Below are 27,150 nucleotides of genomic sequence, written 5' to 3'. Positions count from 1 at the left end.
AAATTAGACAGAAAAAAAAAATTTCACACGACTTCCACAGGAAGATTTTGTACAAACCTGGCAGTGTGTCACTAGAGCACACAAGCTACCTAAACATCTGAAACATGTTCATTTTCGTAATTCTTCATGTGAGGTTCACAAGTATGAAATTTTTAGGTATGCTACATCATGAAGTATGCTACCTGATGTGTTGTACAACTCACTGAAAAGTAAAAAAGATTTGAACCAGGCTGGGGGGGGGGGGGGGGGGGGGGGGGAGGGGAAGAATCAGCATAATCAAGAGTCACTATATATAAATGAGGGCCTTACAAGCTCTGCTGTTAGTCCCAAGAAGTTTGGGCTGTACTTTAAGAAGCCAGTCATGCTTCAAAATACACATTCTGCACTAGAGTCTTCAGAATCTTCTAGGACCTTGAACACTCCCACTTTTTCTTTTTCAGCTGATTCAGACTTTTTCATTTGGTCTAAGAGAAAAACAAACAAAAGTAAAGGTTAAACAAAATTGTGTATAGTCTTACATTGGAAGTAGAACAGTGCAGAGAAAGAAGCTTGTTCCTCCTACTAGCAGATGCTGAATGAAATATACAACATGCTGAGTGTTAGTTGTCAATAGAATTGGGTAGGAAATGGTTACCCCATCCCAAATCAGGAGGAAAAACAACAAAATCTGAGACTTTTTTGGTTGAGGTCAACTGCAACATTTCATTTCAATAATTTCAATTTTTTTTTTTGAAGGTTAAAATGAAACAAGAAATACTATAATTAGCTCGTGTTTCAAAACAAAAAGCTGTTTCAAGTCCCCCCCACAAATGTTTTAAAAATGTCCTGTTTTGACAATTTTAAAGATTTTCGAAACAGGAAATTCATCAAAACAACCCTTCATTTCCCAGGAACAATTTCAGTTTTGATGAATTGGCATTTTCAGACCAAAAAAGTTGTTAAACTTCCTGACCAGCTCTAGTTGTCAATGTAGTAGTAGACAATGGTACTTCACATACATCCATTTTGTTTGAACAGAACACTGACACAAAATTTGATTAGAAATTTCTGTGGGGACCCTGCTCTTGGACAAATAAAGGCATTGGCAATTCTCCTCAGCCTTTACATATAAAATATAAGGGAAAAATTCTACACATGTTACTGTCAAATAGGAAAAGAGGACCAAATTAGTTTTACTTACCAATAAGATCACTTCTATCCAGCAGTAACTCTAGATCTTTGTCACTGATTACTTTCTCTCTGGATCCTTTAACCTCTCTATAGAAATAAGAGTATCTTAGTCTAAACACTGCAGTTCTCAACATTTTTCCACCCAAGGACACCGCTTTTCCATACCAGAATCCCACAGGGCCTCCCCTCCCATATAGCAGAGACCCACAACCCATTTAGCAATATCGGAAGGGTAGGGTTGTTGAGATCCTCAGACACTTATTTGCATCTCCCAGGACTAACAAAATGTGGAAGTTAACATACCTTTCGTAGTCCCTGGATTTCAGTAATTCCATTAATTCCTTAGGATCCAAGCAGCCCTTTGTTTGGATTAACCCAGATTTACCACCTTTAAACTGATCTATAAAAAGAGAAGCCTTTCTTGAATATAAAGGCTACCAAATTACCAATGAATTCTATAAACTGACATCTAATGTATGCTGTTAACCCAACAGAGAAAGAGAGAAAGAAACTATTCTTGGATATATTGCCTAAACATATACCAAACATGCCCTAAATTGTGATGACTAAATTAAATAGTGAAAGTCAGAGCTGCATGAAAGGTTTTCATGTAGGCCTTTACTTTCTAATTGTGGCACGCAAAAAAAAAAAGTTGCAAAACACTGATTTGACATGCGCCCACACAGTGGAAAAGCTATTAGTTCTACTTACAGTAAAAACATTGCAAATAAAGTTAGATGGTAGATGCCGAAGTGTGTCCAGTTTGCAATGTTGCTGATTGAAAAAAGTGAGGCGTATTATCACTACAAGATAGAGAATAAATGAAAGATATCCTGCCCATTTTATTGGGGTGTATTTCTCTCAATCAGTGAATTAGCTATAACCGTTTTGATTAACATTTTTAAAACAAGCACATTTCTTCAGATGAGAACATCCAGACACTTTTTTGTACCCAAATCTGGATGTTTCCAATTCAGATCTGAGTGTGGGAACGGAAGAGAAGTCTTCCAGACAATAGTGTGTACTGGTGTTGTAAAAACAAGAGATATAGGGGTTCAGTCAAAGTATGACTAAAGATGAGACCTGGAAGGTTTAATGAAATTAAATGTCATTTGGATCAGTTATCATGTCTATCAAGAAATGGTATAAGATTACTTCTAATTGGCCAAGGACAACACAACACACGCCCAGAAGGCCTCGCAGCTTTCTGTTATCATTGGACTCACCCAACCTTGCCTGAACTTCTGTTACATTTACTGAAGCATCTGCCCATCCTTGTCTCCCCCATTATGCACCTCTTTCTTTCCTCAGTCACGTCTAAGATCTTGCTTTCAAACCCCACCACGCACCCCACTAAGTTTTTGTTAATTCTCCCTGTAGTAGTGCTTTAGTACTTAACATATGTTACAGGTTAACAATGTACTTCTCAGATGCAGAAAAAGTTGCATGAAATACTGAGAAACAGTATGTAATCATTTTAAAGAGACACGATCAATGTATATACACAGTGTGCAGAAATAAGTTTGCATGTATAACTTTACTTTGAGATTTCCTGACTTGAGATCTTAACCATAATCTTCTCTTCATGCAGCTTTTTTAAAGGTGATGTTTCCTATGGGTTTTTTATTATATATAAATATAAAAGATAAAACAAAATGCGTCAAGATCTGAAAGCTATGCTGATTTGTAACCAATTCCAAATCTGGAGCTACTTCTATTTTACCAGCCCTCTGTAACCACTTCCAACGTGACTGTTGACAGGAGGAGTCCTGGAAGAGACCACTGATTAAAATCTAGTACTTAGTTACAGAGAACAAGGTTTAGCAAATAATTAATGAGAAGAAAAACATTTGCATTAATGCAATAGGTCAGATTGCTCAATTAACATATCCCATGCCATGTGTCTCTTCTCCTTTTGTAAAGGACTTTACATTTATTAGTCCCAATCCCTCCTACTCCCTTGCTGCCTGAAGCCCTCATGTCTCTTATCTTGGTAGGTCATTTTACAGTTTTTCCTTTGTTTGCACTACTCCTCCCATTTTAGTTTATCTGCAAATTGGATCAGTTGCATTTATACCAAAGAAATTCCTGAGAGAGATGCTTTTTCTCATATTTTAATAGGTCATAAAAGCCAAGAAATTTGCTGGCAGATACTAGACCTGTAACTGGGGCAGGTTGAGAGGGGTAGCCGCCCAAGTGCAAAACCACGGGGACAGAAATATAGGGCAGTGTGGGTAAGGGATGTGGGGGTCACTATGACGAGCGCCTACCACAGTTTGGTGGGAGCCACTCGGCCCACTCTTGCCTCTCCCCCGAAGGAGTCCAGCCCCTGTCCGCAGAGCCCAGCTGCCATGAGATGCTCTCTGAGGCACTCGCCCCACCACTACCCTGCCCAGAGGAACGCAAGGGCAGTAGCGAGCAAGTGCTAGGCAAGAGCAGGCTGGGTGGCTCCCACCAGCTTCCAAGCAACCAGAAGGCAACGGTTTTCAAACTGTGGGAGGCACTCTTCATAGTTTGAAAACTTCCGTGCTAAATGGAAGTCAGAAATCTATGGGGGTGGGGGCATATGCCCCCATATATCACCCCCCTCCTCCAATTCCACCCCATTTTTCTATCCGGACGGCTGCCCCACTCTGTTTACAGCCCTGGCTAGATATCACCATGATGTAAGTGGAGTATAAAAAACAGACTAGGCTAAAAATCATAGAAGATTAAGGTTGGAAAAGACCTCAGGAGGTCATCTAGTCCAACCCCCTGCTCAAAGCAGGACCAACCCCAACAAAATCATCCCAGACAGGGCTTTGTCAGGCCAGGCCTTAAAAATCTCTAAGGAAGGAGATTCTACCACCTCCCTAGATAATACATTCTAGTGCTTCACCACCCTCCTAGTGAAATAGTTTTTCCTAATATCCAACCTAGACCTGCCTCACTGCAACCTGACACCATTGCTTCTTGTTCTGTCATCTGCCACCAATGAGAACAGCCAAGCTCCATCCTCTTTAGAACCCACCTTCAGGTAATTGAAGGCTGCTATCAGATCCCCCCTCACTGCTCTTCTGCAGACTAAATAATCCCAGTTCTCTCAGCCTCTCCTCATAAATCATGTGCCCCAGCCCCCTAATAATTTTCATTGCCCTCTGCTGGACTCTCTCTAATCTGTCCACATCCTTTCTGTAGTGGGGGGCACAAACCTGGACACAATACTCCAGATGTGGCCTCACCAGTGCCAAATTGATGGGAATAATCACTTCTAATGCAGCCCAATATGCCGTTAGCCTTCTTGGCAACAAGGGCACACTGTTGACTTATATCCAACTTCTCATCCACTGTAATCCCCACGTCCTTTTCTGCAGAACTGGGATTCTTGCATGGGATTCTTCCGTTCTAAGTGCAAGACTCTGCACTTGTCCTTGTTGAACCTCATCAGCATCACTAATTCAAGACTGGCAAATATCACCCAAAAACTAGCAGTAACCTATGATCTACAGTTTGAAAAACATCACACCAAGCAATTTAACTCTCTCATTCTGCCTATCCCCACCCCAACATACAGCTTTTGGTGTATTATGGGAACTCCTTACCTTCTTCTGAAATTTAAAGTACAGGCTACTGTCAGAGGCCCACCAGATTATAAAAAACTTCTTTATAGACAACTTCCTATTTCAGTGGATTTAGTGCTTATGAAAAAGGCCAGAGTGCAGGATTGTTAAAATTTGATCAACAGAATAATTATAGCAGATTTATCACAGTGCCCAATCAGTATGCCTTCATCAGTAACGACGAGAGGGAAATAGTTCCACCAAACCATTTGTTACTTGGGTTGTGCAGAGATTACCAACTAGGAAGTCAAAATAGCAGCAAGTAAATTACTGGATTGTGTTGCATACAAAATGAGACATGTAAACTATTTTACCAGGATTATTTTATTACAGAAATTACTTTAAATAGTAATTTTTGGATAGTTTCTGTGGGCAGGGTCCTGCAAATGCCATGATTCTGTGACTGCAAGACTGGCCATGTGGACTAGATGGTACAGAAAACCCCAGTAGAACTGAATATATATCTATAGGGGTGCAAAGGAAGGAGGAGGATCCGGGGAACTACAGGCCAGTCAGCCTCACTTCAGTCCCTGGAAAAATCATGGAGCAGGTCCTCAAGGAATCAATTATGAAACATTTAGAGGAGAGGAAAGTGATCAGGAACAGTCAGCACGGATTCACAAAGGGGAAGTCGTGCCTGACTAACCTAATTGCCTTCTATGATGAGATAACTGGGTTTGGGGATGAGGAGAAAGCAGTGGATGTGTTATTCCTTGACTTTAGCAAAGCTTTTGATACGGTCTCCCACAGTATTCTTACCGCCAAGTTAAAGAAGTATGGGCTGGATGAATGGACTGTAAGGTGGATAGAAAGCTGGCTAGATCGTCGGGCTCAACGGGTAGTGATCAATGGCTCCATGTCTAGTTGGCAGCCGGTTTAAAGCGGAGTGCCCCAAGGGTCGGTCCTGGGGCCAGTTTTGTTTAATATCTTTATTAATGATCTGGAGGATGGTGTGGACTGCACTCTCAGCAAGTTTGCAGAGGACACTAAACTAGGAGGCGTAGTAGATACACTAGAGGGTAGGGATCGGATACAGAGGGACCTAGACAAATTAGAGGATTGGGCCGAAAAAAACCTGATGAGGTTCAACAAGGACAAGTGCAGAGTCCTGCACTTAGGACGGAAGAATCCCATGCACTGCTACAGACTAGGGACCGAATGGCTAGGTAGCAGTTCTGCAGAAAAGGACCTAGGGGTCACAGTGGACAAGAAGCTGGATATGAGTCAACAGTGTGCTCTTGTTGCCAAGAAGGCTAACGGCATTTTGGGCTGTATAAGTAGGGGTATTGCCAGCAGATCGAGGAACGTGATCGTTCCCCTTTATTCGACATTGGTGAGGCCTCATCTGGAATACTGTGTCCAGTTTTGGGCCCCACACTACAAGAAGGATGTGGAAAAATTGGAAAGAGTCCAGTGGAGGGCAACAAAAACGATTAGGGGTCTGGAGCACATGACTTATGAGGAGAGGCTGAGGGAACTGGGATTGTTTAGTCTCCAGAAGAGAAGAATGAGGGGGGATTTGATAGCAGCCTTCAACTACCTGAAGGGGGGTTCCAAAGAGGATGGAGCTCGGCTGTTCTCAGTGGTGGCAGATGACCGAACAAGGAGCAATGGTCTCAAGTTGCAGTGGGGGAGGTCCAGGTTGGATATCAGGAAAAACTATTTCACTAGGAGGGTGGTGAAACACTGGAATGCGTTACCTAGGGAGGTGGTGGAGTCTCCTTCCTTGGAGGTTTTTAAGGCCCGGCTTGACAAAGCCCTGGCTGGGATGATTTAGCTGGGAATTGGTCCTGCTTTGAGCAGGGGGTTGGACTAGATGACCTCTTGAGGTCCCTTCCAACTCTGATATTCTATGATTCTATGATTCTATGAAATTCTGCTGATCTGAACGTTGTCAGACAACATATTGTTCTCCCTGCCTTCCTCTGCCCCCCCACATTTCAGCTGATTTCAATGGATGTGATCCAAAGCTAGACAAGTTTGCCTGTGCAGCTAGAAAGCCCCTCTCTCAAAGCTTCAGACCAACTTAAAGGCAGAGTTCTGAATCTTGTCCATAAGACATTTTCCTCCCTGAAGGTAGATAACTGTAAACCTGGAAGCTGATATTGCCAACAGCTGTTTCATGTCCCCAGTCATCCTAACCACTCTCGCTCCTTACTGCCTGGTTTCATTCCTGTTTCTCTCCCTGGCCAGCACACACTGTCCTTGCTCCTCACTCTCCCCAAAAGCCAGGAGGAGGTATAGCACACACTGACCCCAAGTTCCGCAGCAAGGGCCCAGTATTTTAGTGACAGAACAAATGAGGCAGCAGTCTGAAATGCATGAAAAGAGTAATTTGCAGCCAAATTCAGCATCATGTCACAGAATTCGGGCTAGATGCTAAAGAATGCACGGAGTGCTGATTAGAAGGGCTAAGAGAAACAAGCATATTTAGAAAAAGGAGACGAACTACTTACATATAGAGAATTTCTCTGTTAACAAGGACAACTAGAAATAATCTTGAATTACAGCAAGAATTCCCCACAGTAACTTAATGGAACAAAAAAGTTTTACAGTTCTGAAGAATTAATTTACTAACTTTTATGAATAATCAACTTCTCTAGCTTCCTTTTGGCAGCAGCTCTCTCCACAATCTTCTGGTCAACAGTATTTGCTGTCACGAGGCGATAAACAACAACTGGCTTTGTCTGACCAATTCTGTGACACCTGTCTTGGGCCTGAAGATCAGACTGGGGGTTCTAAAATGAACGAGATTAAAGAAATCAAATTAGCTTAATTGTTAAAGATGCACAATGGATTCCATTTTCCATCACTCAGCTTTCCAAGCTGTCACTTTTCAGGCTGTAAAATCTACCATGGGGGATTTTGTATAGTGGGAAGTGGGAAAGATTGAGAAAACACAGTTCAGATGTTCTGGAGAATGAGTGAGAGATATTTATCCCTTTACTAAAAAAATCTGTAATTAATGATGGAATTAGCCCTCACTGAGAAATACTTTTGCTCCTGAATTCTCAATTTGTTTATTTGGGAAGGGATATGCTAAGTATGCTTGTGCAGCCTAAGTAGCTGTATACTGAAAAAGTTGAAGATGTCCAAGTCCATAGGGACTGGACTCCTAACAGCTCTTCAACCATCCTCCTGAGACTCACAGGAGGCAGTGGGGTTGTAGCTGGCTGGAGCTTTGGGATGTCAGTTGACTGGGGAAATTTTGGGGACCAGAAACCAACAAGGCAGCTGTTGAAATAGGGAAGTTTGCAAAAGTTGTCTGCCCAAGAGGGCTCAAACTTCTTTAAGAGCTTTAAACTTCTTCTCTCCAAGGTAGACATTTTAATAATTATCAGCACTCAAGCAGTACACATTCTTTTCAAGTAGCAGAAAAGCCTGTTTTTAAAAGGAAATTCAGGGGATCAGCCAGTTGCCTACAAAGTAATCTTAGGTGGTTTGTATAGGGCAGCACATTACCCTAGGCTACATATTTAATTTGAATATATATATTTTACTATGAAATTTTCACATACATTACTTTCATAGACTATCTGGTAAAGCATCCTATAAACACAAAGATGCTAAGTGAGTATCTAGGGTTACAGTAGAAAATTGTATGATGTAGCATTTGAGAAACAGTATGTCATCTTACCCAGTCACTATCATAGATGATGACAGTGTCTGCTGCAGTCAAATTAATGCCCAGGCCTCCAGCCCGTGTACTCACTAAAAATATGAAAACTTCAGGATCTGTATTAAATTTATGCATCTGGAAAAGAATACATCTAACATGAAACAGCATACAGAATAAAAGGATGTGGTCAGCAGGTTTTTTTTTTTAAACCCCATGTTTTAAATTAAATCAGATGATTAAAAATATATTATTTGTTTTGTCTTTCTACAAGGCATTACATATAAAGCATACCAACAGAGGATGAATTTGTTGCAATTAGTTGAGTTGGATGCATGCACTTAAGTATTTAAGCTGATACTTACATTTTCTTCTCTCTCTGTATAGGACATGGATCCATCCAAACGACTAAATTTGTAATTCCGCAGATAGCAATAATCCATCAAAATGTCCAACATCAGTGTCATTTGTGAGAACAGCAACACCTACAAGTAGTTAAGATTCCTCAATATCCCTATTTTAAAAAATAAAACCAAACACCAAAAACCACACACAAGGCAAGTGATCAGTTATTATCCATATTCATAAACAAAAATACCTTGTGACCTCTCTTTTTCAGTTCTGGCAGCATCCGGTCCAAAAGTAGGAATTTGCCTGAATTCTTCACTAGATCTTCATCAACCTTAAAAGAGAGTAAAAAGGAAAAGTCAAGATTTACAATCTCTCAGATGCATCGACATTCAGGTATTAGCGATGACAGTTAATGCACTAGGCTTCCACCTGCGTGGCTAATCCTATCCCATCCTTGTCCAGTCTAGATCATTTGATTGTGTCAACCATTAGTTGTGGCTCAAAGTTCTTGACAACCTCTAAGTGGCCCCTCTGAATGATAGTGGATTCAACTATATGGCAGTCATGCTCATGTTAGTTTGCAAGACTATATTTTGAATTAGATCCTTTGGTTTTCATTAATGGCTTATTAAGGGTTAGTAAAAATGTTAGAGGGTTAAAACTCCCAAATATACATTATATATCATCCAAATTCTTTTCCCCTTTTCAATATAGTAAGAGGATTTATGTAGTATAAAAAAACTATTAAGATGATCTTTATATATACTTATCTTTTGAGTGGGGGGTTGGATGTTGAGCTCCAGAAAGAACATTTTGTCTTGTATACCAGTTCTAGGAAGCTCTCTCTAGAACAGTGGTTTTTAAACTTTTTTTCTGGTGACCCAGTTGAAGAAAATTGTTGATGCCCGTGACTCAACGGAGCTGGGGATGAGGAGGGGCTTGGGGTGTGGGAGGAGGCTCAGGGCTGGGGCAAGGGGTTGGCGTATGGGGTTCAGGGTATGGGAGGGGGCTCTAGGGTGGGGCTAGGGATGAGGGGTTTGGGATGCAGGAGAGGGCTCCGGGTTTGGAGGAGGCTCAGGGCTGAGGCAGGGGATTGGGGTGATGGCTTATCTCAAGCAGCTCTTGGTCAGCGGCACAGCCAGGATCCAGAGGCAGGCTTCTCGCCTGTCCTGGCACCACTGACTGCATTGCGCCCTGGAAGCAGCCAGCAGCAGGCCAGCTCCTAGGCAGAGGCCCACAAGCCGCTCCGCATGGCTCTCACCCACAGGCACTGCCCCCCACATAACAGACACTGAACTTACTCCCTCTCATATCTGCTGTAGAAATTTCAAAACAAGACAATATCACATTGGTAGGGTTTTGTGGAGAAGCATACTATACAAGCCTAAAACTGTTCACTGGCATTACATTACCTACAATAATTTTCAAAGAACACTGCTCTGAATGCTTCAAGATATGTACCTTAAATTGCTGTGTGGCAGTGTCCAGTGGATATTCAATGAGATATGGATGGTTACAACATTTCCTCAGTAACATCATAATATTCTGCAGTTTAAGGTTGATTTCTGAATCCGTAGGAATGGTCATTTCTATCACTGGCCTTGCAATGACACAATATTATTAGTACAGCAAAATGTCAATGCATTTCAAGTACAGTACAACCTAACAAATGTCTGGAAAACCTACTGTGAACTTCTGGATTTTCAGAATTAGAAAGGATAATACAGCTTTTCATTTATCTTGATTTAGCAATTCAGTTTCAATGTTATGCAATATTTCATAGTGTATTTAAAGTGATCTTATAAGCTATAAAGATATTTTTAAAACGGATTTTTTTCTTCAAGATATGCACCTCTCTTTTTCTACTTCCTCTTGCATTTTGCTGATCAGTTTTTCCAGCTCATCAGGTGTATCACCATCTAGTTCACGGTAATCAACCGCTTTTCGACTTCGACGCTTTGGTCGTCCTGTAGGACTCAACTCGACTACCTCTTCCTGTAGAAAGTGATATAAATTGTGAGTCAGCAGACGTTTCACATGTATCACTGGGAGGAAGGGGAGAGGGCAGTCAGATGTGACCCAATCCCTTGGATTCCCAGTGATTCTCAACATATCTGCTGCTTAAAAAGAGTCTCTTCACTAACAGTACACATTTCCCAATATTCATTATTGAAGGTAAATATAAATTATTGGGAAAATATTTTATACTGCCCAGATTTCTCTATGACATTGATGTAATGAAGACTAGTCTGCAGCAGACATCAGAAAAAGACAGTTACCTTTTTCCGTAACTGGTGTTCTTTGAGATGTGTTGCTCATTTCCATTCCATATTAGGTGTGTGCGCTCGCCACATGCACTGGTTCCGGAAGTTCTTCCCTCAGCAGCATCAGTAGGGGACCAGCTCTGGCACCCTCTGGAGTGGCGCGCACATGCCGCGGTATAAGGGGTGCCGCCAGCTCCCCCCACCCTCAGTTCCTTCTTGTCAGGCAACTCCAACAGTGGAGAAGGAGGGTGGGTCATGGAATGGATATGAGCAACACATCTTGAAGAACACCAGTTATGGAAAAAGGTAACTCTTTTCTTCGAGTGCTTGCTCATGTCCATTCCATATTAGGTGACTCCCAAGCAGTACCAATGAAGGTAGGAGTTCATAGATTGCAATACAGCTCTGCTGAACCCAGTGTCGTCTCTGGCCTGCTGAGTGATGGCATAATGCGCCGTGAACATGTGGACAGAGGACCAAGTCGCGGCTCTACAGATGTCCTGGATAGGGATGTGCACCAGGAAGGCTCCTGAGGACGCCTGAGCTCTAGTCGAGTGGGCTCTGACGATCAGCGGCGGCAGGACCCCCACCAGTTGGTAACATATGCAAGAGGTGATCCAGTTGGAAATCCTCTGTGGAGGACACTGGAAGGCCCTTCATCCTATCCGCTGTGGTGATGAAGAGCAGAGTTGATTTGCAGAAAGGCTTGGTACACTGTAGGTAAAAAGCCAAGGCCCTACGGACGTCCAGCACATGAAGACGCCTCTCTTCACTGGTCTTGTGCAGCTTGGGACAGAACACCGGGAAGATGATGATCTGGTTCATATGAAAGATCGATACCACCTTCGGCAGGAAGGCTGGGTGGAGCCACAGCTGAACCTTGTCTTTGAAGAAGACCATGTACGGCAGTTCTGAGGTCAAGGCTTTAATCTCAGAGACTTGTCTCACCGATGTCACTGCCACCAGGAAAGCGACCTTCCATGAAAGGTGGGAAAGGAAGCAGGAGCCCAGGGGCTCAAAGAACCAAAATTCCACTGTGGGACAGGGGTCCGTACTGGCGGGAAGAGTCTCTCGAGGCCTCTCAAGCATCTGACCATGATGTCATGAGAAAACACTGTCTGGCCCTGGATCGGTGCGTGAAAAGCAGAGATGGCTGCAAGATGTACTCTAATGGAAGAGTGCGCGAGGCCCTGGTTCCTCAGACAAAGCAAGTAGTCTAAAATAGACTGTACGGAAGAATGCGAGGGAGAGATGCCACGCTCGGACACCTAGCAGGAAAACCTCATCCACTTGGCCAGGTAGGTCAGTCTGGTTGAGGGCTTCCTACTCCCCAGGAGGACCTGTTGGATCTCATCTGAGCAGGTCCGCTCCTCCAGGTTCAGCCACGCAGCATCCACACCGAGAGGTGGAGGAACGTGAGGTGGGGTGTAATAGCTGACCGTGGTCCTGTGACAGCAGGTCCAGCCGGTTGAGCAGGGGCCAGGGAGGGGCCGCTGCCAGGTTCATGAGCATGCCGAACCATTGCTGGCGACGCCATGCTAGGGAGATCTGATAACCTGCACCTTGTCTCTCTTTATCTTTGCCAGGACCTTGCTGATGAGTGTAATCGGAGGGAACGCATATATCAAGCTCCCTGACCAGGACAGGAGAAAGGCATCGGAGAGGGAGTCCTTGCTGAGAACAAAACCGATGACATTTCCTGTTTTGTCTGGTAGGTCCACTTGGGGAGTACCCCACCTCTGGGAGATCATGCAGGCTACCTCTGGGTGGAGCGACCACTCGTAGTAAGAGGAGAAGTCCCTGCTGAGGTGATTCACTAGCATGTACTTGACACCAGGGAGATGACAAGCTTCCAGGTGGATTTCGTGGCTGATGCAGAAGTCCCAGAGACGGATTGCCCTGCAGCCATGGCTGGCGACGATCTATTCCCTGTCCAGGGATCACCTGGAAAAGATCGTTACCATCCCCCCAATGATACTTACCTCACTGCGATGGTGGACCGATTGCAGGACAGTCCTAGAGGGAGTTCCATTCGACACCGCCCCTCACTCCATCGAGTTGGTTTTGGACACCTTGGACCTCGGCTGAGGTGTGCACCTCAGCAATCTCCAGACGCAGGGTGTGTGATCCCCAGAAGAGATGACATTTCACATAAACGTCAAAGAACTCAGAGCGATCCACTGGGCATGCAGAATGTTCCTACCTCACCTGTCGGGCAAGGTTGTAGAGTCCCAACGGACAACACAGTCTCAAATGTTCTACATCAACAGGCAAGGGGGGACGCACTCGTCGGCTCTCAGCCAAGAGGCAATCCATCTCTGGGACTTCTGCATCCGCCAGGAAATCCACCTGGAAGGGGTAAAGCCACCATAGGAGGAGCAGAGGGTGTCAAACAGGGAGTCCGAAGACTCCTCCAATTCCTCTGCCTGAAGCCCCAGGTGAGATGCAACCCTCTTCAATAATTCTTGGTGTGTCTTAGCATCATCCTGAGGAACTGGGTGAGAAGGTCCCGTGATAGCCTTGTCTGGTGATGACGAGGATGATGCTGGTGCTGTAGGATCCTCAATGTCCATTGGTGGTCCAGCAGCTTGCTCTCCTACGTCCTCCTGGACCTGTGGGGTCTTTCCCACCCAAAGCCACAAGCACTGGAGGGGGCCGGCATCGAGTGGGCAGCCTGGGTGACTCCCCAAGGGTTCTATGGATACCATGGCACCGGCCACTGTGCTTGGGGCCATAGGATGGGTTTTGGTGCAGATGATGTAGATGGCACCGCAGGCATCGGAGCTCGTCCCACAGACAGGGGACCCTGCTCCATGCCGGAGCTATAACTGGAGCAATCGGTACCAAGACCAAGATTGGGCAGGGCGGTGGCTCTTGTCTGACTGGTGCTGGTCGCTGCGCCTTGAGGTAGACCTGTCTGAGTGAGACGAATGTCTTGGTCGGGGCCTCGGGGACACCTACTGCATTCGGCGGATCAGCGTCGGAAATCCAGCGATCTATGCCTGATGTACTCGACCTGTACCAGGATCTCAAGCAGGACTGGGAGCTACCACGAGCCGATTGCCAGGAGGATCTTCCCAAATATGGCAATCTTGGAGACAGATGACGATGGGCTAGTGATTGGTGGCTTTGGTCCCCCGATCAGTCCCGTGATCTATACCGAGCCCTTGGAGATGCGAGGGGTCGGTCTTGGTGCGTCTGCTGGGTGGGGCACATGCCTCAGTGGGTCTGCACCAGGCTACTGGCGAGGTATGCCTCGAATCCTGCTGTCGGTGCCCAAAGTCAGGAGACACGAAGAGGGCTCTGCTGAGCCTGCTTCTCTATCTCTGAGACGTGACGGCTTTGAGCAGGCGAGCGGTGGCGGGGTGTCCATCGCAATGGGGAACAGTGCCACTGAGGCAGGGACGTACAAGGAGGTACCAAGGCGGGATCTCCTGTAGGGCTTCAGGTGTCGATGGCACCTGAAGCTGACAGAGGCCTCCACTGCTATCCGGAGTTGCAGGCAAGGTATGGGATGGGCAGCACCGCTCAACTCGAGTTGGGGCCCGACTTCCTGAAGGGGGCGTTGAGCTGCCGGCGTGGGTCTTGGCTCATCCCCCAGCCTTCTCCTTTCCCTTGTGGGAAGTAGGAGATCTTCCCCACACTGTATTCTTCGGCTTCTTGGCCAGAGCCATGGAGGGAGATCAGTGCTGACTCATGGCGGTGCCAGCAGAGCACTGTGCACCGACACCCTGGTGCTTGGTGCCAAGCTGAACTATTGCCCTTGTGCCAGAGTGAGTGCAGACTCCATCAGGAGCACTTTAAGGTGGTTGTCCCGCTCCTTTTTTGTCCTGGGTTTGAAGGACTTACAAATTTGACACTTGTCACTTGTGTGCCCTTTGCCTCAATTCTCAGTACACAACTTCAGATACTGAAAGCCTCATATTTTTAAGAGGAGCATGGGCACTCATTGATCTTGTGAACTATCACAACAACCTTAACTGTTACTTGAGCAAGAGGAAGGTCTCTTAGCTGTGAACTATAGAAATACCATTATGTCCTTTCTAGGCTAAAACTAGCCAAGGAGCAACATGGTCTAAATTCTGTTACCACTGAAGTCAACAGCAATAAATTCCAATTGAAATAAGTGGCAGAAGGATTAAGCCCAGAACTATTCACAACAAAAAGCTTTTGCTCAGTTTTATTATTTTCTTCAATAATAAGCAGTGCTGAAGTTTAAAAAGATTTAAATATATGGAAAGTTTGACAGGGTAATAAGCCAATTTTGAGCTGAGTGGCAATGAAATAATAGACAAAAGTCAAAAATCTCAAATCAGGAAAATATTTTAGAGACCTGTAACAAACAAAATTTGACACCAAAATTGATCAGATAGAATGTTTCTATTCAACTTCAATGTATAGAATTATAATATAACTAATGAGCTGTGCATCTGTACACAAAACAGAACTGGTAAAAAAAATGTGTTTTAGAAGTCACTATTAGTGTAACCAATGCTATGGTATTTTCGTTCGTGAACCATTGACCATAATAGTTTTATACATTTCTGAAATCCACATCAGTAGGTACCTCATTGTTTCCGAGCAGCTTTTTAATGGTCCGATTTACAATAGCAGTATAGAAGGTTTCTTGTTTCTTTGCCAGTGGTGCATACACCACAACTTCTCGTTTAGGAGGAACTTCAAGAGCTACATCAGATTTCAGTCTTCTCAATAAGAAAGGCGTCAAAATCTAAAATGTAAACAAACATGTATTACAACCACTAAACAGTGGGGCCAAGCTCTCTAGTGCAGCGGTCTCCAACCTTTTTACGCATAAGATCATTTTTTGAATTTAAGGGCAACCCAGGATCTACCCTGCCCCTTCCCCGGGGCCCCGCCCACTCCATCCCACCTCCCACCCCCAAAATCGCTCGCTCTCCTCCACCCTCACTCACTTTCAGCGGGTTGGGGTTCGGGGCTAGGGTGCAGGAGGGGATATGGAAGGCTGGCTCTGGGAGGCTGCAGGTTGGGTGGTGGAAGAGAAATTCTGGTCCAGCATAGCTGGGCCTGCTGTACTCATACTACTCCTGGTTGTAATGCTGCAGAGCCATTCAGAACCTGCCCATTGAAGGGGGCGGTGCTTACCTCATGCGGCTCCGGCCCCACGCCGCTCCCAAAAGGGGCCAACGCACCCTGTGGGGGGCACGTGGCTCTGCGCACTGCCCCTCTCTGCAGGGACCGCCCCCACAGGCCACAGTTCCCCATTCCCAGCCAATGGGAGCTGTGGGGGCGGTGCTTGCAGACAGGAGCAGCGCATGGAGAACCCTGCCCCCAGGGCCATGCTGGGCCACTGGCCATTTCTGGGAGAGGCATGGGGCTGGGACAGGCAGGGCGCCTGCCTTAACAGCAGCCCCGATGCACCACCAGAGATTGTGATTTACTGGGAGAGAGTCTCCAGGATTGACCAGTCGATCACGATTGACCGGTTGGTGACCCATGCTCTAGTGGCATACATTGGTGCAATGTCATTGACCTCAATGGAGTAGTGCCAATTTACACTAGAGAATTTGGCCTGTAGAGCTGTATACAACTACACGCTATAAGCTACATACATCTTGGGAATAGGCATGTCTTTGTGACGATTTGGGACATACTAAAATACTGAGAAATCCTTATAATGGTAATGCTGCCACCTTCTTTAAGAATTCTTGGTGGGCCCTCGAGTCTTCCTGCAGGACACAGGGGGGAGGGGCTGCAATCACCTCCTCCGGGTTGGGCGAAGAGGCCGGTGCGGCGCTCTGGGTGTCAGCCAGCACTGGAGGGTCCACCAGCTGGTCGGACTCCGGGCACGGTGCAGAGGACATTAGACCCCCGAGGAAAGAGTCGGTGGGACATGAGAGGGAGGCCGATGGTGCTTCCGAAGCTCCAGCCACCGAGAGAGCCCCCACCGGGGGCTCCACCGGAGGCCATGGTGACCACTGGTACCATTCGGCCGGCCACAACGCTCGGTGCCACTGCATCTGCTATGGCACCGGCGGGACCGGCTGTCTGGCCTGGCTCACCGAGGGACGGCTACAGATGGATACTGGGCTGGCGTAAGATCCGCTGCTGTCCCTGGACCGGGAGGAGTGGCGGTGCCAGGATCTACGACGGCCATGGGACCGTGATCTCGACGTTGAGGACTGGTACCGATGGTAATAGCTGCTTCACAAACGGCCTCGACAGGCAGACCCGCGATGGCGAGATGCCAGCAATTGATGCCCGGGGCTGCGATGTCTTGGCGGAGACTTGGAGCAGGAGTCCGAGTGGGAACTGCGTCGACAATAGTGTCATGACCAACTGTGGTATCCTCTCCGAGACAAGGGCCGACAGCAACACCCACCGCGGACACGTCGATATTCGCTCCTTGAGGACAAGCGGTGCCGCAAGTCCTGAACGGATGGAACGCAGCCAGACAGTCTGGTCAGCATTGAGGGCAATCCATGTGGACTCTGCCCCGAGCAGTCGCTGGGCAGTGATCGGCGTCAGGAATGTTCCCTCGACTGAGACGAGTACCAGGCTGGAGGCGGCTTTGGGGATCCCAGGGGCGGTTTGCCTCTGGAGCGCGGGACTGACATCGGTTGGGCTCCAGGCACAGTCATGGACATGACGTCCCAGGCTGCCTGGAGGGCTTCAGACGTAGAAGGCATCCAGACATCCGAAGAGGCCTGTTCCAAAGGGACCAGGCTACTCCGCTCAGCTTGAGTCGGAGGCCTGGGGCCTTGTGGCGATTGAGGACTGCCCGACATGGGCCTATCCTCTGTCCCAGATTTCCCTCGGTGCCGCTGTGAAGAGGGAGTCTTCATGGCCCTCTTGGCGTGCCCCATGGACGGGAAATGGTGCCGACTGGTCGATGGTACTGGAGGGTCACTGCGTACTGACACCGCAGTGCCGGGTACTGGTTCGGAGCGGCGTGCTGGAATCGGGGTCAGTGCCAACTCCATCAGGATGGCCCGGAGCCTAATGTCCTCTTTTGGTCCGAGGCTTAAACAACTTGCAAATTTTGTAACTTTCACTGATATGGGTTTCTCTCAAGCAGCACAAACAGTCTGCGTTGCGGGTCATTCCTTGGCACAGAACGCCTGCAAGAGCCACATGACTTAAACCCCGGGGTGTGGGGCATGCCCTGGCCCGGGCTCACTGATTAACTAAACTAACTAAAAAGCTAACTAACTACAGGTACTAACGTTGAACGAACGAACAGTTCTGGGGACAAACTACTGCAAAGCTGGAGCAGAGCCGTTCCGACACACCTTCACTGGCGGCAAGAAGGAACTGAGGGTGGTAGGAGCACGCAGCTCCCCTTATACCACGCCAGGTAGTTGCCATTCCAGGGGTCGTGGAGGGTGCTCCCCCTATGGGTACTGCTAGGGGAAAAACTTCCGGCACCGGTGCACGTGGCGAGCACGCACACCTATTGTGGAATACACATGAGCAATCACCCGAAGAAGTTGTGTTATGATCAACTCTAAAGAAGAAATCTGTTCTAATAATATGCTCAGGATTAAAGGTGCAATAAAACTTTAAAACAAGAACAGCAAAATCATCAAGAACCCAGACCTGGTGCAACATGTGTAAGATGTTCTGCTCCCTTTCTTTAGCAACAATATCTTCAGCAATTTCTGTAATGCTTGTAATGTCAAACCAGGACTCAAAGCTAGAGACAGAGACAAAACAAATTTGAGTTATTTCATATACGTTATTGTTATCTGAATGTGTGTCAAACTCCAAATAAGTTTCTAAAGCACCTTATGTATGAAAGATGTACAATGGGTAGAATTAAAACAAGCATTTTCTTTTATCTAAGGCCAGACAATTGTAAACTGAATTATAATAAATAGAAATGTTAGTTGAAAAGCACAGTGCAATTTGTTATACAAAATAACATTATTTCTGCTGTAGAACTAGACCTTTGCAACCTCTTTCCAGCTTAGCACTGAATTCAAGTTGTTTTTTGGCACTGTGATGTGACAGGTAGTCATGAAGGAAAACTTAATGCTTGCTGCTTGGCTCAGAGGATTTTAATTTTTGCTCACTGGCTGAGATATAAAAATTGTTTCCCTCTCTGTGGAAGCAACTTCAGGAAAAAAAAAAAAAAAGTCACTTGAGGAAGGGAGAAGTCATTCAAGCCCCTCCATCACTGAACAAAGATGATTCCAATCACTGTGTGATAACTTATCAATTTATCCAACTCAAATAAACAGATGGATAGTTGTAATGATGCAGGGCATTAGTTCTGAGTAGCTCATGCAGAACACACACAAACAGTCTGGGCCAATAGACCATGGCCTACCTTTTCAAGTCATCAAATACATCTGGCAGCAGGAAGTTAAGTAGTGACCAGAGTTCAGCCAAGTTGTTTTGTAAGGGAGTACCAGTTAACAGAAGTTTATTGTCAGCATTAAACCGTTTTAATTCCCTGATAAGACGACAGTTCATGTTCTTAATCCTATGTCCTTCATCCACTATCAGATACTTCCAGAAGCAATGCTACAGAAAGAAAAGAAGAGGTCACCTAGCATTTCAAGGAATGTGATCTTTGCCACAATCAAAATACATATTACCGACAGGACTAGTAGAACTCCCTATTATGGCTGCCCAACACTCCCAATTATAAGACCCTATCGTCATTTGCTTATAACTTTGCCAAACTTCAACTGTTTAGGCTAAAATTTCCCATGCCTAGAATCTACCTCAGGCTGGACTTTTGGGGGGAGTGGGGAAGGCTGTGTGTGTGTGTGTGTGTGTGTAATTTCACCCACAACACTCCAAGTTGTTTCCAAGAACAAGGCTAACAAAAATATTTTAAATTCATGTGACTTTATCTGAGCTCTAGTGGAGCAGGGAGTTAAAATCGGCAAGGACTGACCTATGTGTCAGTGAAGTGTCTTTCTAAATATCCATAAAAACCCACCCCAAATTTGGCCATGTTATAAGCCGTGGAAAAGTCTCAGTTCGTGCATACTCCGTGAAGACCATGCTTGAGCAACAGGAAACCTTAATTCTGGCACTTCCTAACTGTTGACTTTGCAACCTTAACGTTTTTAATGTACTTTCTGTAATATTTTATAGTTTATATTATTCAGGAGTGCAAAAACTGATGTAGAACTGAAATGTTATTAAGCTGGATATAGAAAAATGTGTTGCACCAGGAATGCTCCTTCCTTGACTCTACAGCAAAAGCAGAGATGACCATTATTAAGCAACCTCCTGTCTTAAGTGACCACTCCAATATACTGTACTAAATACAAATTCTACTCCACAACCCACTCTGACACTGCACCCCATATTCTTCACAGTAATATTACTATATATATATATGATTATGGCATAATTATGATGCATTTTGTACAATATAAGTCATGTGGGGTTTCATTGAAAAAGTTATGATTTGCTGAATATGATTATCCTATTTGTATGCATGTAACATTTTTGTATATGAAGTTATGAATACTGACTAGGGATCTGTATTTCAAATGGGCTTACTCTGGAAAACACCCACAGCCAGTCTTTCAGGTACAACAATGAAGTCAGACAGTGCCGATGGCCCATCAAAGACAATGGACCGTAGAAGAACTTCATCATCTGAAGGTTCCAGGCAGCCTGTAATTAATGGCTGCTATGACTCAGGGCTTGTCTACACTATGCAGCTTTTAGCGACAAGGCTGTCTCCTTGTTGCTAAAATTCAGCGTGTGTAAACGCTCTGTTGGTGTTTTGTAGGCACTTTTATCGACAAAATATTTCCAACCTCACAAGCAGTGTTAGCTTTGTCGCAGGAGAGGGCTCCTGCTAACAAAGCCGCATTCACACTGCCACTTACGTCAGCAAAACTTTTGTCTTTCACGGGGTGGGCTTTTTAAAGTACCCTTGAAAGACAAAAGTTTTGTTGACAACATCGTCGTATTGACCAGCCCTCAGTAATGTATGCAAGGGCCTGTGACCAGGTCACATGACTCTGGACTCCATCTTGGGATGCCAGTATTTTTCCACAAGCTGAGCTTTGGGACAAAGGGTTCCCACCATATGTTAAAGCTATATAAGGAGTGACATCATCTGTTTCTCTTCACTCCCCACACAAGAAAACTCCTGAGGAACAAAGACTGAGCTGGGGGACGTGCTGGACACAGGCTAAAAGGATTTCTAGACATGTATGAAAGACTTGGAGATTTCAAGCTGTAAAGCAAGTGCAGCTTGTTCCTTAAGAATCTGCAAGCCTGCTTGTATCATCTCTCAGGGTGAGAAACTGTTAATTCATATCTAATCTTATAATATATTAAACTTAGTTTGTGTTTTGTTTATTTGCTAGGTAATCTGCTTAGATCTGTTTCCTATCCCTTATAATCTATCTTTTGTAGTTAATAAACTTGTTTTTGCTTTATCTAAACCAGTGCATTTGAACAAAATGCATGGGAAATCATAGCTCAAGGGGCAAAGGCTGTTGCATATTCCTCTCCACGTGTGTGTGTGGGGGGGGGGGGGGGCGGACGGAGGAGAAAAGACGCTATGAGCTTATACTGTACAAATGCCTATGCAGTGCAAGATGGTATAATTTTGGGCTTATACTCCAGAGGGAGTGTGTGCCTGGGGAGCTGAATTACTTTGGCTGTAGACTTTCTACTGTTGCTTCATGCAGTGGCTGATCAGAGAGCCTGCCTGTAACTGCAGCTGGATGTGTTCCTACCTGTGTGAATGCTGGTGGAAGTGTAGGACTGGGAGGGGGTCTGCAGCTTGTCACAGCAGCACAGTGAGAGAGGGAGCCCAGGCAGCTCAGTGGTACCCCAGTTCCAGGTGGCACACGAGTGGGAACCCGTCACAACCACCTCCCCTTTAAACAACCAATTTTTGTCCATCTGTTGAGAGATCACTTAGGACAAGTTTGCTTCAGGCCAATGACTATGCTTGCCTTCTTACTGTAATTTCCCTACCATTGTCCACAACCCATTTTGGGTAATGCATTCTACTTTTTTCAGGAAGTTACTAAATATGCCAATCCAGGGCTCTAGACACTGAGGGAACAGTGCACTTAGAAACTGATAAAAGCAGCTCTAACTGTTACGGTGTGACACTGCTACCCAGCAGAAAAAACGTTTGAAGTTTCTACAGCAGTAGAAAGCACTGTTGTAAGCTATATTAGAGATACTGAGGCATTCCACCTGTGAAGGTGCACTGCGTACCTGCAAGGCATTTCTGTCCCTCATGGCTATTTCAAACGAGGTAATGACCACAGGATGAATTTGCAGTGAACCTTCTCGCCTGTGAATTTTTTGAACCAATTTACGACGTTCCTGCTGGGCTCCATGATACAGCATTATGGGAATCTAAAAGGAGTTTTTATACTTCCATTAATAAGTAGCAATCAAGAACCCACACATTTTATAGTAATCACATTTTATAGTAAGAACTACCACTGTGGTTACAATACATATAGAACAAGTTCCAAATCAAAACAGTTATGAGAATGAAATAATTTGCTCTTCTAAAACACTAAAAAGAAAATACTTTTTACCTTTGGAGTGAATCTCTTGAACTCGGACATCCAGTTAGGAAGAGTAGACAAGGGACCACATACTAAGAATGGTCCAGGGACTCCTCTCTCTACCATCAGTGCTATTGTAGCAATACATTGGATTGTCTTTCCCAGTCCCATTTCATCAGCCAAAATGCCATTAATGCCATTTTCCCAAAGCATCTGCATACACAGAAAGATACATATGCCTAATAAGCACTAGACATCCAGGTGAATATAAACACCTATGACTGCATTCACCATTTGGCTCCTGCTATCAATCTCTTCCCATACGCATATTTTCAGAGTTAGATGAATAAAATTTCTACTTGCCTAACTTAGATACAAAGGACTGTATGCATGTGCCAGTCAAATATTTACGTATACATGTGGCAGGTTAGGTGGCCAACTGGCCTTGTGAAAGTGCAAGAACTTGGACACATATCAGGTATCTGTATGCCCTTAACTGAACGCTTATCCCTAAGTGATATGATAACCTCACTAGAAATTTTCTGTTGACATTTTTCATGCTGGTTTCTAAACTAAAAGGTAATTTTTTATAAAGTTTGGTAAAAATTCTGCTTGGTCATTTTGAGTATTTCATATTCAGACACTTTAGCGTTCAATATTAAAATAAATTTTAAGAGTGAACGCTTGCTCCATGAATAAATATGCTTTACAAGTTAAACAAATACAGAGACATAGCTAACAAAAAACCAGCTGCATAATTGTAATGTCATGCTTCTGCACAGAAGTAGGAATCTCCCTACATACACCTCTACCCCGATATAACACGAATTCGGATATAATGTGGTAAAGCAGCACTCGGATGGGGGGGGGGGGGGGCTGCACGCTCCAGCGGATCAAAGCAAGTTCGATATAACGCAGTAAGATATTTTGGCTCATTATATCGGGGTAGAGGTGTAGTTACATTGATGTTTTAGCCAACTAGCCTTTATCATCTGCTTTCTAAAATCAGCACATTGTTACCTTTAAGTCTGAGCCAAAAACAATCAGAGGGAAAAACTTGCGCTTGTATCCTTTTAAGCTTCTTTGATGGATAAAAGTCAGTGGAAAAGATTTAAAGAAAAGCTGGGAGAGGGGTTGTTTGTTTGTTTTTTAAATATTAGAAAGTTAGTCTCTTTCAGGGTAGACAAGACCTATGGCCACATCTACACTAGGAGTGCTTTGGTAGTATAGATATACTATTATACCATACAGACAAAGTGTGCTCCTAGAGTGTACACAACTTATACCAGAAAAACTGCAATTTTTTCAGTAAAGCTTCTTCCAACCTCCTAGCCCAAGAGAAATAAGCTATAACATGAAAAAGCACAGTTTTGCCAGTGTACCTGTGGCTACAGTAGGGGCATTTGCTGGCACACTTCTTCACACCCTTGACCAACATAACAGTGCCAGCAGAAATCTGTAGTGTAGGTATGCCCTGTGATGACTACAGGGGACTTAATTGGGTCTATTCTGTTCTTGTTGTTAAGTCAGACTTTCCTTTCCATATGTAGCGAAGTGCACAATTTAGATGAAACTGAATGTGCATGTAGGCTATTTATTTTTATTTAGCAATTATAGGAACAAATATTCAAGAGAGAAATGGATTTTAAAACACTTTTTAGAAGGCTCTTGGGTCAATATCATTGGTCACAAGTTCCCATAAGGAGGAAACACATGCCTGAAGCTGGGTTGGACCTGCTGGATGTTAAGCAGTTGGTATACTCAGGTTCCTGTCTAAGAGTGGGAAAACGGCACAAGATTCCACCTTGCGACAGGTACGGGCAAGAGGCCTAGCACCTGAAGAGGTGCACTTAGAGAGACCAGACATGGAACCGGTGCAGTTAGCCCTGTAACCATGAGCAGTTGAAAGAGGAAAGACTTTTTGTCAGAATATTTAAATCTTTTAATACATTTAACTCCAATGCCCTATATAAAAAAAGTCTTTGTTAAAAATTCAAAATATCAACTCTCCAAATAGGTTGCAAGAGCTCACAACACACATCAGATCCCCAAGACATTCTCTAGTTAGAGCAGGGAAGACTAGACTTGACACTCCTGATATTTCTAAAGTGAAAAATCAAGAAGAAAAACTTTATGATGTATAAAAGAGGCCTGAATATTCTTTAAAAAACTAAGTGTATGAGCCCAATTTTAAGTTTTAGAAATCCTTTACAGGCCAGTCATAATTTCAAAACAAAGATGGAAGCACTGATTTTTGACACTTGAGATAGAGCTCATCTGAAATCAGGTAAGGAAAATCCTGCCTGAAATATCAGTACATTGTAACAGAGAAAACGGAGTACAGCTTCCCATATGCATGTTTTACTCCTATTGGAAGAGTGGCTTTAAGCGGTTTTCCTTCAAAACTTTCACCCAGACATTACGTGGCAATGTCCCCATACATATGCCCTTCTTTTAAAGGAACGTGCATGCAATTTCTGCAGTTCAGTCAACCACATAGGGCTGGAAAGGCCAAAGCTAACGTGGACCAAGAGTTCCTTAAAAAACAAAACAAAAAAACCCAGCTCTGCACAGCTTTGGTGCCAAACCCAAAAGAAACACTGTTCCCCCAATATACTTAATGTGGAAGACTTTGAAACATGAGCAATATCATCTTCTGTTGAAATAAGTATAAACATAAGATTTAGGCTAACATACAGATTCATACCCTGAGCCATTCCATGCCTTCAACTTGGTACCACCTCATAACACCTCCTGAAAAAAGCTTTGGCTGTTGAAAGGGTATTGGCTGCCCGTTAAATTTCCGTACTGGATCAAGGAAGTGCTTGGCATTATGTCGTACAGCTTGCGACAACCTATCTTTAATGACACTATTAGAATCTCCATTTTTCTGTAGGTCTTCTGCACACAGTTTGTTAGAAGAGCTTTCATCCTACAGAAGAAAGTTCAGAGAATTTAAGTACAAACATTGCAAAGCTTAGTTAACACTCAGCAAGCTGCTGAGAATTCTGGCAAATCTGCAAGTCAATGTTACAGTTAGGCAAAACAATATCCAGCTGCAATGATAAAGGCAGATTTAATCAAAGTGTGGCTGACCACACACAATGACTCAAGCACAAAATTTCCAGTGATGATATTGCCACCTAGCCAATTACACCTCTACCCCAATACAACTCTGTCCTCGGGAGCCAAAAAAATCTTACCGTGTTATAGGTGAAACCACGTTATATCGAACTTGCTTTGATCTGCTGGAGTGTGCCCCCCCCCCCCCGGAGCACTGCTTTACCGCGTTATATTCGAATTCATGTTATATCGGGTCGCATTATATCGGGGTAGAGGTGTAATATTTAAAACATTCAACCACCCAATGGCAATGTATCCTTCAACTCTTTGTAGTTTAAAAGCAATAATATTTACTAAATAAAATGATAAAGTTGAACACCAAGTTGCTATCCATAAAAGTGAACAGACCTCAAAACTTGACACACAAAGGACGGCATATTTCACATGGAACTATTTCCCTTTTTTAAACAAATTCTAGTGACCACTAGAAGTTGGCTCCCCCCACACACTCAATTCCCTATAAGAACAACCAACCCCACTCCCCACCATCCTGCACCTTATCAATTCTCAAAACTAGAACAATTTATCATGTGTATGTCGCAAGCCTGATTTGATACTCCAGCACTCTGTTTTTCCTGAGCATATGACTTATATTCTGAGAGACAAAGATGTTTCCCTTGTGCTTCACACTACACTATCAAACAATTCACATTTAATACAAGACAAATTTAGGCTCCAACTTCTGGAGGCTTGAACTTAATATTAAATCAGTGCACCATTTAACCCCATACTTTTAAAACTTCTAGTAGAGCACCTAATGATATATCAGTTAGCCATTTATTTACAGAACAAGTTTAAAAATATACCACATAAAGTCATTCATAATGTATAAGTAAAACCACCACTTTGTCATGAATAAAATCAAGTTAGACAAAAATCATACATCTTATATAGGGTTCCCAGTGCTTATTTTTCCTAAAATTGTATTTATTCTATATAAATGTAAAAAATGCATATTTGTTATTTTATCAGTTAGAATGAAGAGAGAAATTGAGCTAACATATTTTAGACATTTCCTCCCAGTTTAATACAGAGAACAAGCGGCAAAACTGCATTGTATACCTCTCTCTTTAGCAAGATGTTTGGAGGCATAATCCAATAAAAAAAATTTCAAGATAAAGAATTCTATTTTCAGATACTTATTTTAAAATCACTTATTCCATGTTGGTATGTGCAACTTAGATTAACAAATATGGATAGTTAGAAAAGTAGGTTTTCAGTAATAAACAATTAAAATATGGGGGCAGAAAATGAGGTAAAGACAATCTAAAATACACCGAGGAATTTTGAAATTAGAGACATTTAAATTGGTTTTACAGTGTACACTTAAGTTGTAACAATATGCATGGACATACCTGATTTTCTACTTTGCTTTTTTTGGCCACTGACAAGATTTCCTAGAAATAAAACAAAAATGCCAGTGTAAAATATGCTTTATAGCAACTTGAAAAACTAATATAGCAATATCTATTTTTGTAGAACCTTTAATCCCAGGATCTGAAAGTGCTACCCCGATAGAACGCTGTCCTCAG

General features: G+C 44.0%; 1 protein-coding gene across 3 annotated transcripts in view; it reads right to left on the bottom strand.

Moving 5' to 3' along the window:
• Nucleotides 1-238: 238 nt before the first annotated feature.
• HELLS (helicase, lymphoid specific) overlaps nucleotides 239-27,150 on the bottom strand; it is a 43,901-nt gene continuing 16,989 nt past the window's right edge. For all 3 annotated transcript variants that reach the window (XM_054035693.1, XM_054035694.1, XM_054035692.1), the window contains exons 7-22: nucleotides 26,974-27,015; nucleotides 25,203-25,427; nucleotides 22,526-22,708; nucleotides 22,194-22,337; nucleotides 19,312-19,508; nucleotides 18,579-18,675; nucleotides 15,568-15,729; nucleotides 10,589-10,731; nucleotides 10,198-10,336; nucleotides 8,984-9,067; nucleotides 8,751-8,870; nucleotides 8,407-8,523; nucleotides 7,348-7,507; nucleotides 1,474-1,570; nucleotides 1,181-1,257; nucleotides 239-464 (exon numbers count right to left, since the gene is read on the bottom strand). In XM_054035693.1, coding sequence (XP_053891668.1) covers nucleotides 367-464; nucleotides 1,181-1,257; nucleotides 1,474-1,570; nucleotides 7,348-7,507; nucleotides 8,407-8,523; nucleotides 8,751-8,870; nucleotides 8,984-9,067; nucleotides 10,198-10,336; nucleotides 10,589-10,731; nucleotides 15,568-15,729; nucleotides 18,579-18,675; nucleotides 19,312-19,508; nucleotides 22,194-22,337; nucleotides 22,526-22,708; nucleotides 25,203-25,427; nucleotides 26,974-27,015 — 2,085 coding nt within the window. In that variant the 3' untranslated portion in view covers nucleotides 239-366. The remainder of the gene's footprint in view (nucleotides 465-1,180; nucleotides 1,258-1,473; nucleotides 1,571-7,347; nucleotides 7,508-8,406; nucleotides 8,524-8,750; nucleotides 8,871-8,983; nucleotides 9,068-10,197; nucleotides 10,337-10,588; nucleotides 10,732-15,567; nucleotides 15,730-18,578; nucleotides 18,676-19,311; nucleotides 19,509-22,193; nucleotides 22,338-22,525; nucleotides 22,709-25,202; nucleotides 25,428-26,973; nucleotides 27,016-27,150) is intronic.

This window comes from Malaclemys terrapin, chromosome 7, assembly GCF_027887155.1.
Source record: "Malaclemys terrapin pileata isolate rMalTer1 chromosome 7, rMalTer1.hap1, whole genome shotgun sequence".
Lineage (NCBI taxonomy): Eukaryota > Metazoa > Chordata > Testudines > Emydidae > Malaclemys > Malaclemys terrapin.
The sequence above is the reverse complement of the archived record's forward strand: the minus strand, read 5'-3'. Positions and strand labels throughout refer to the sequence as shown.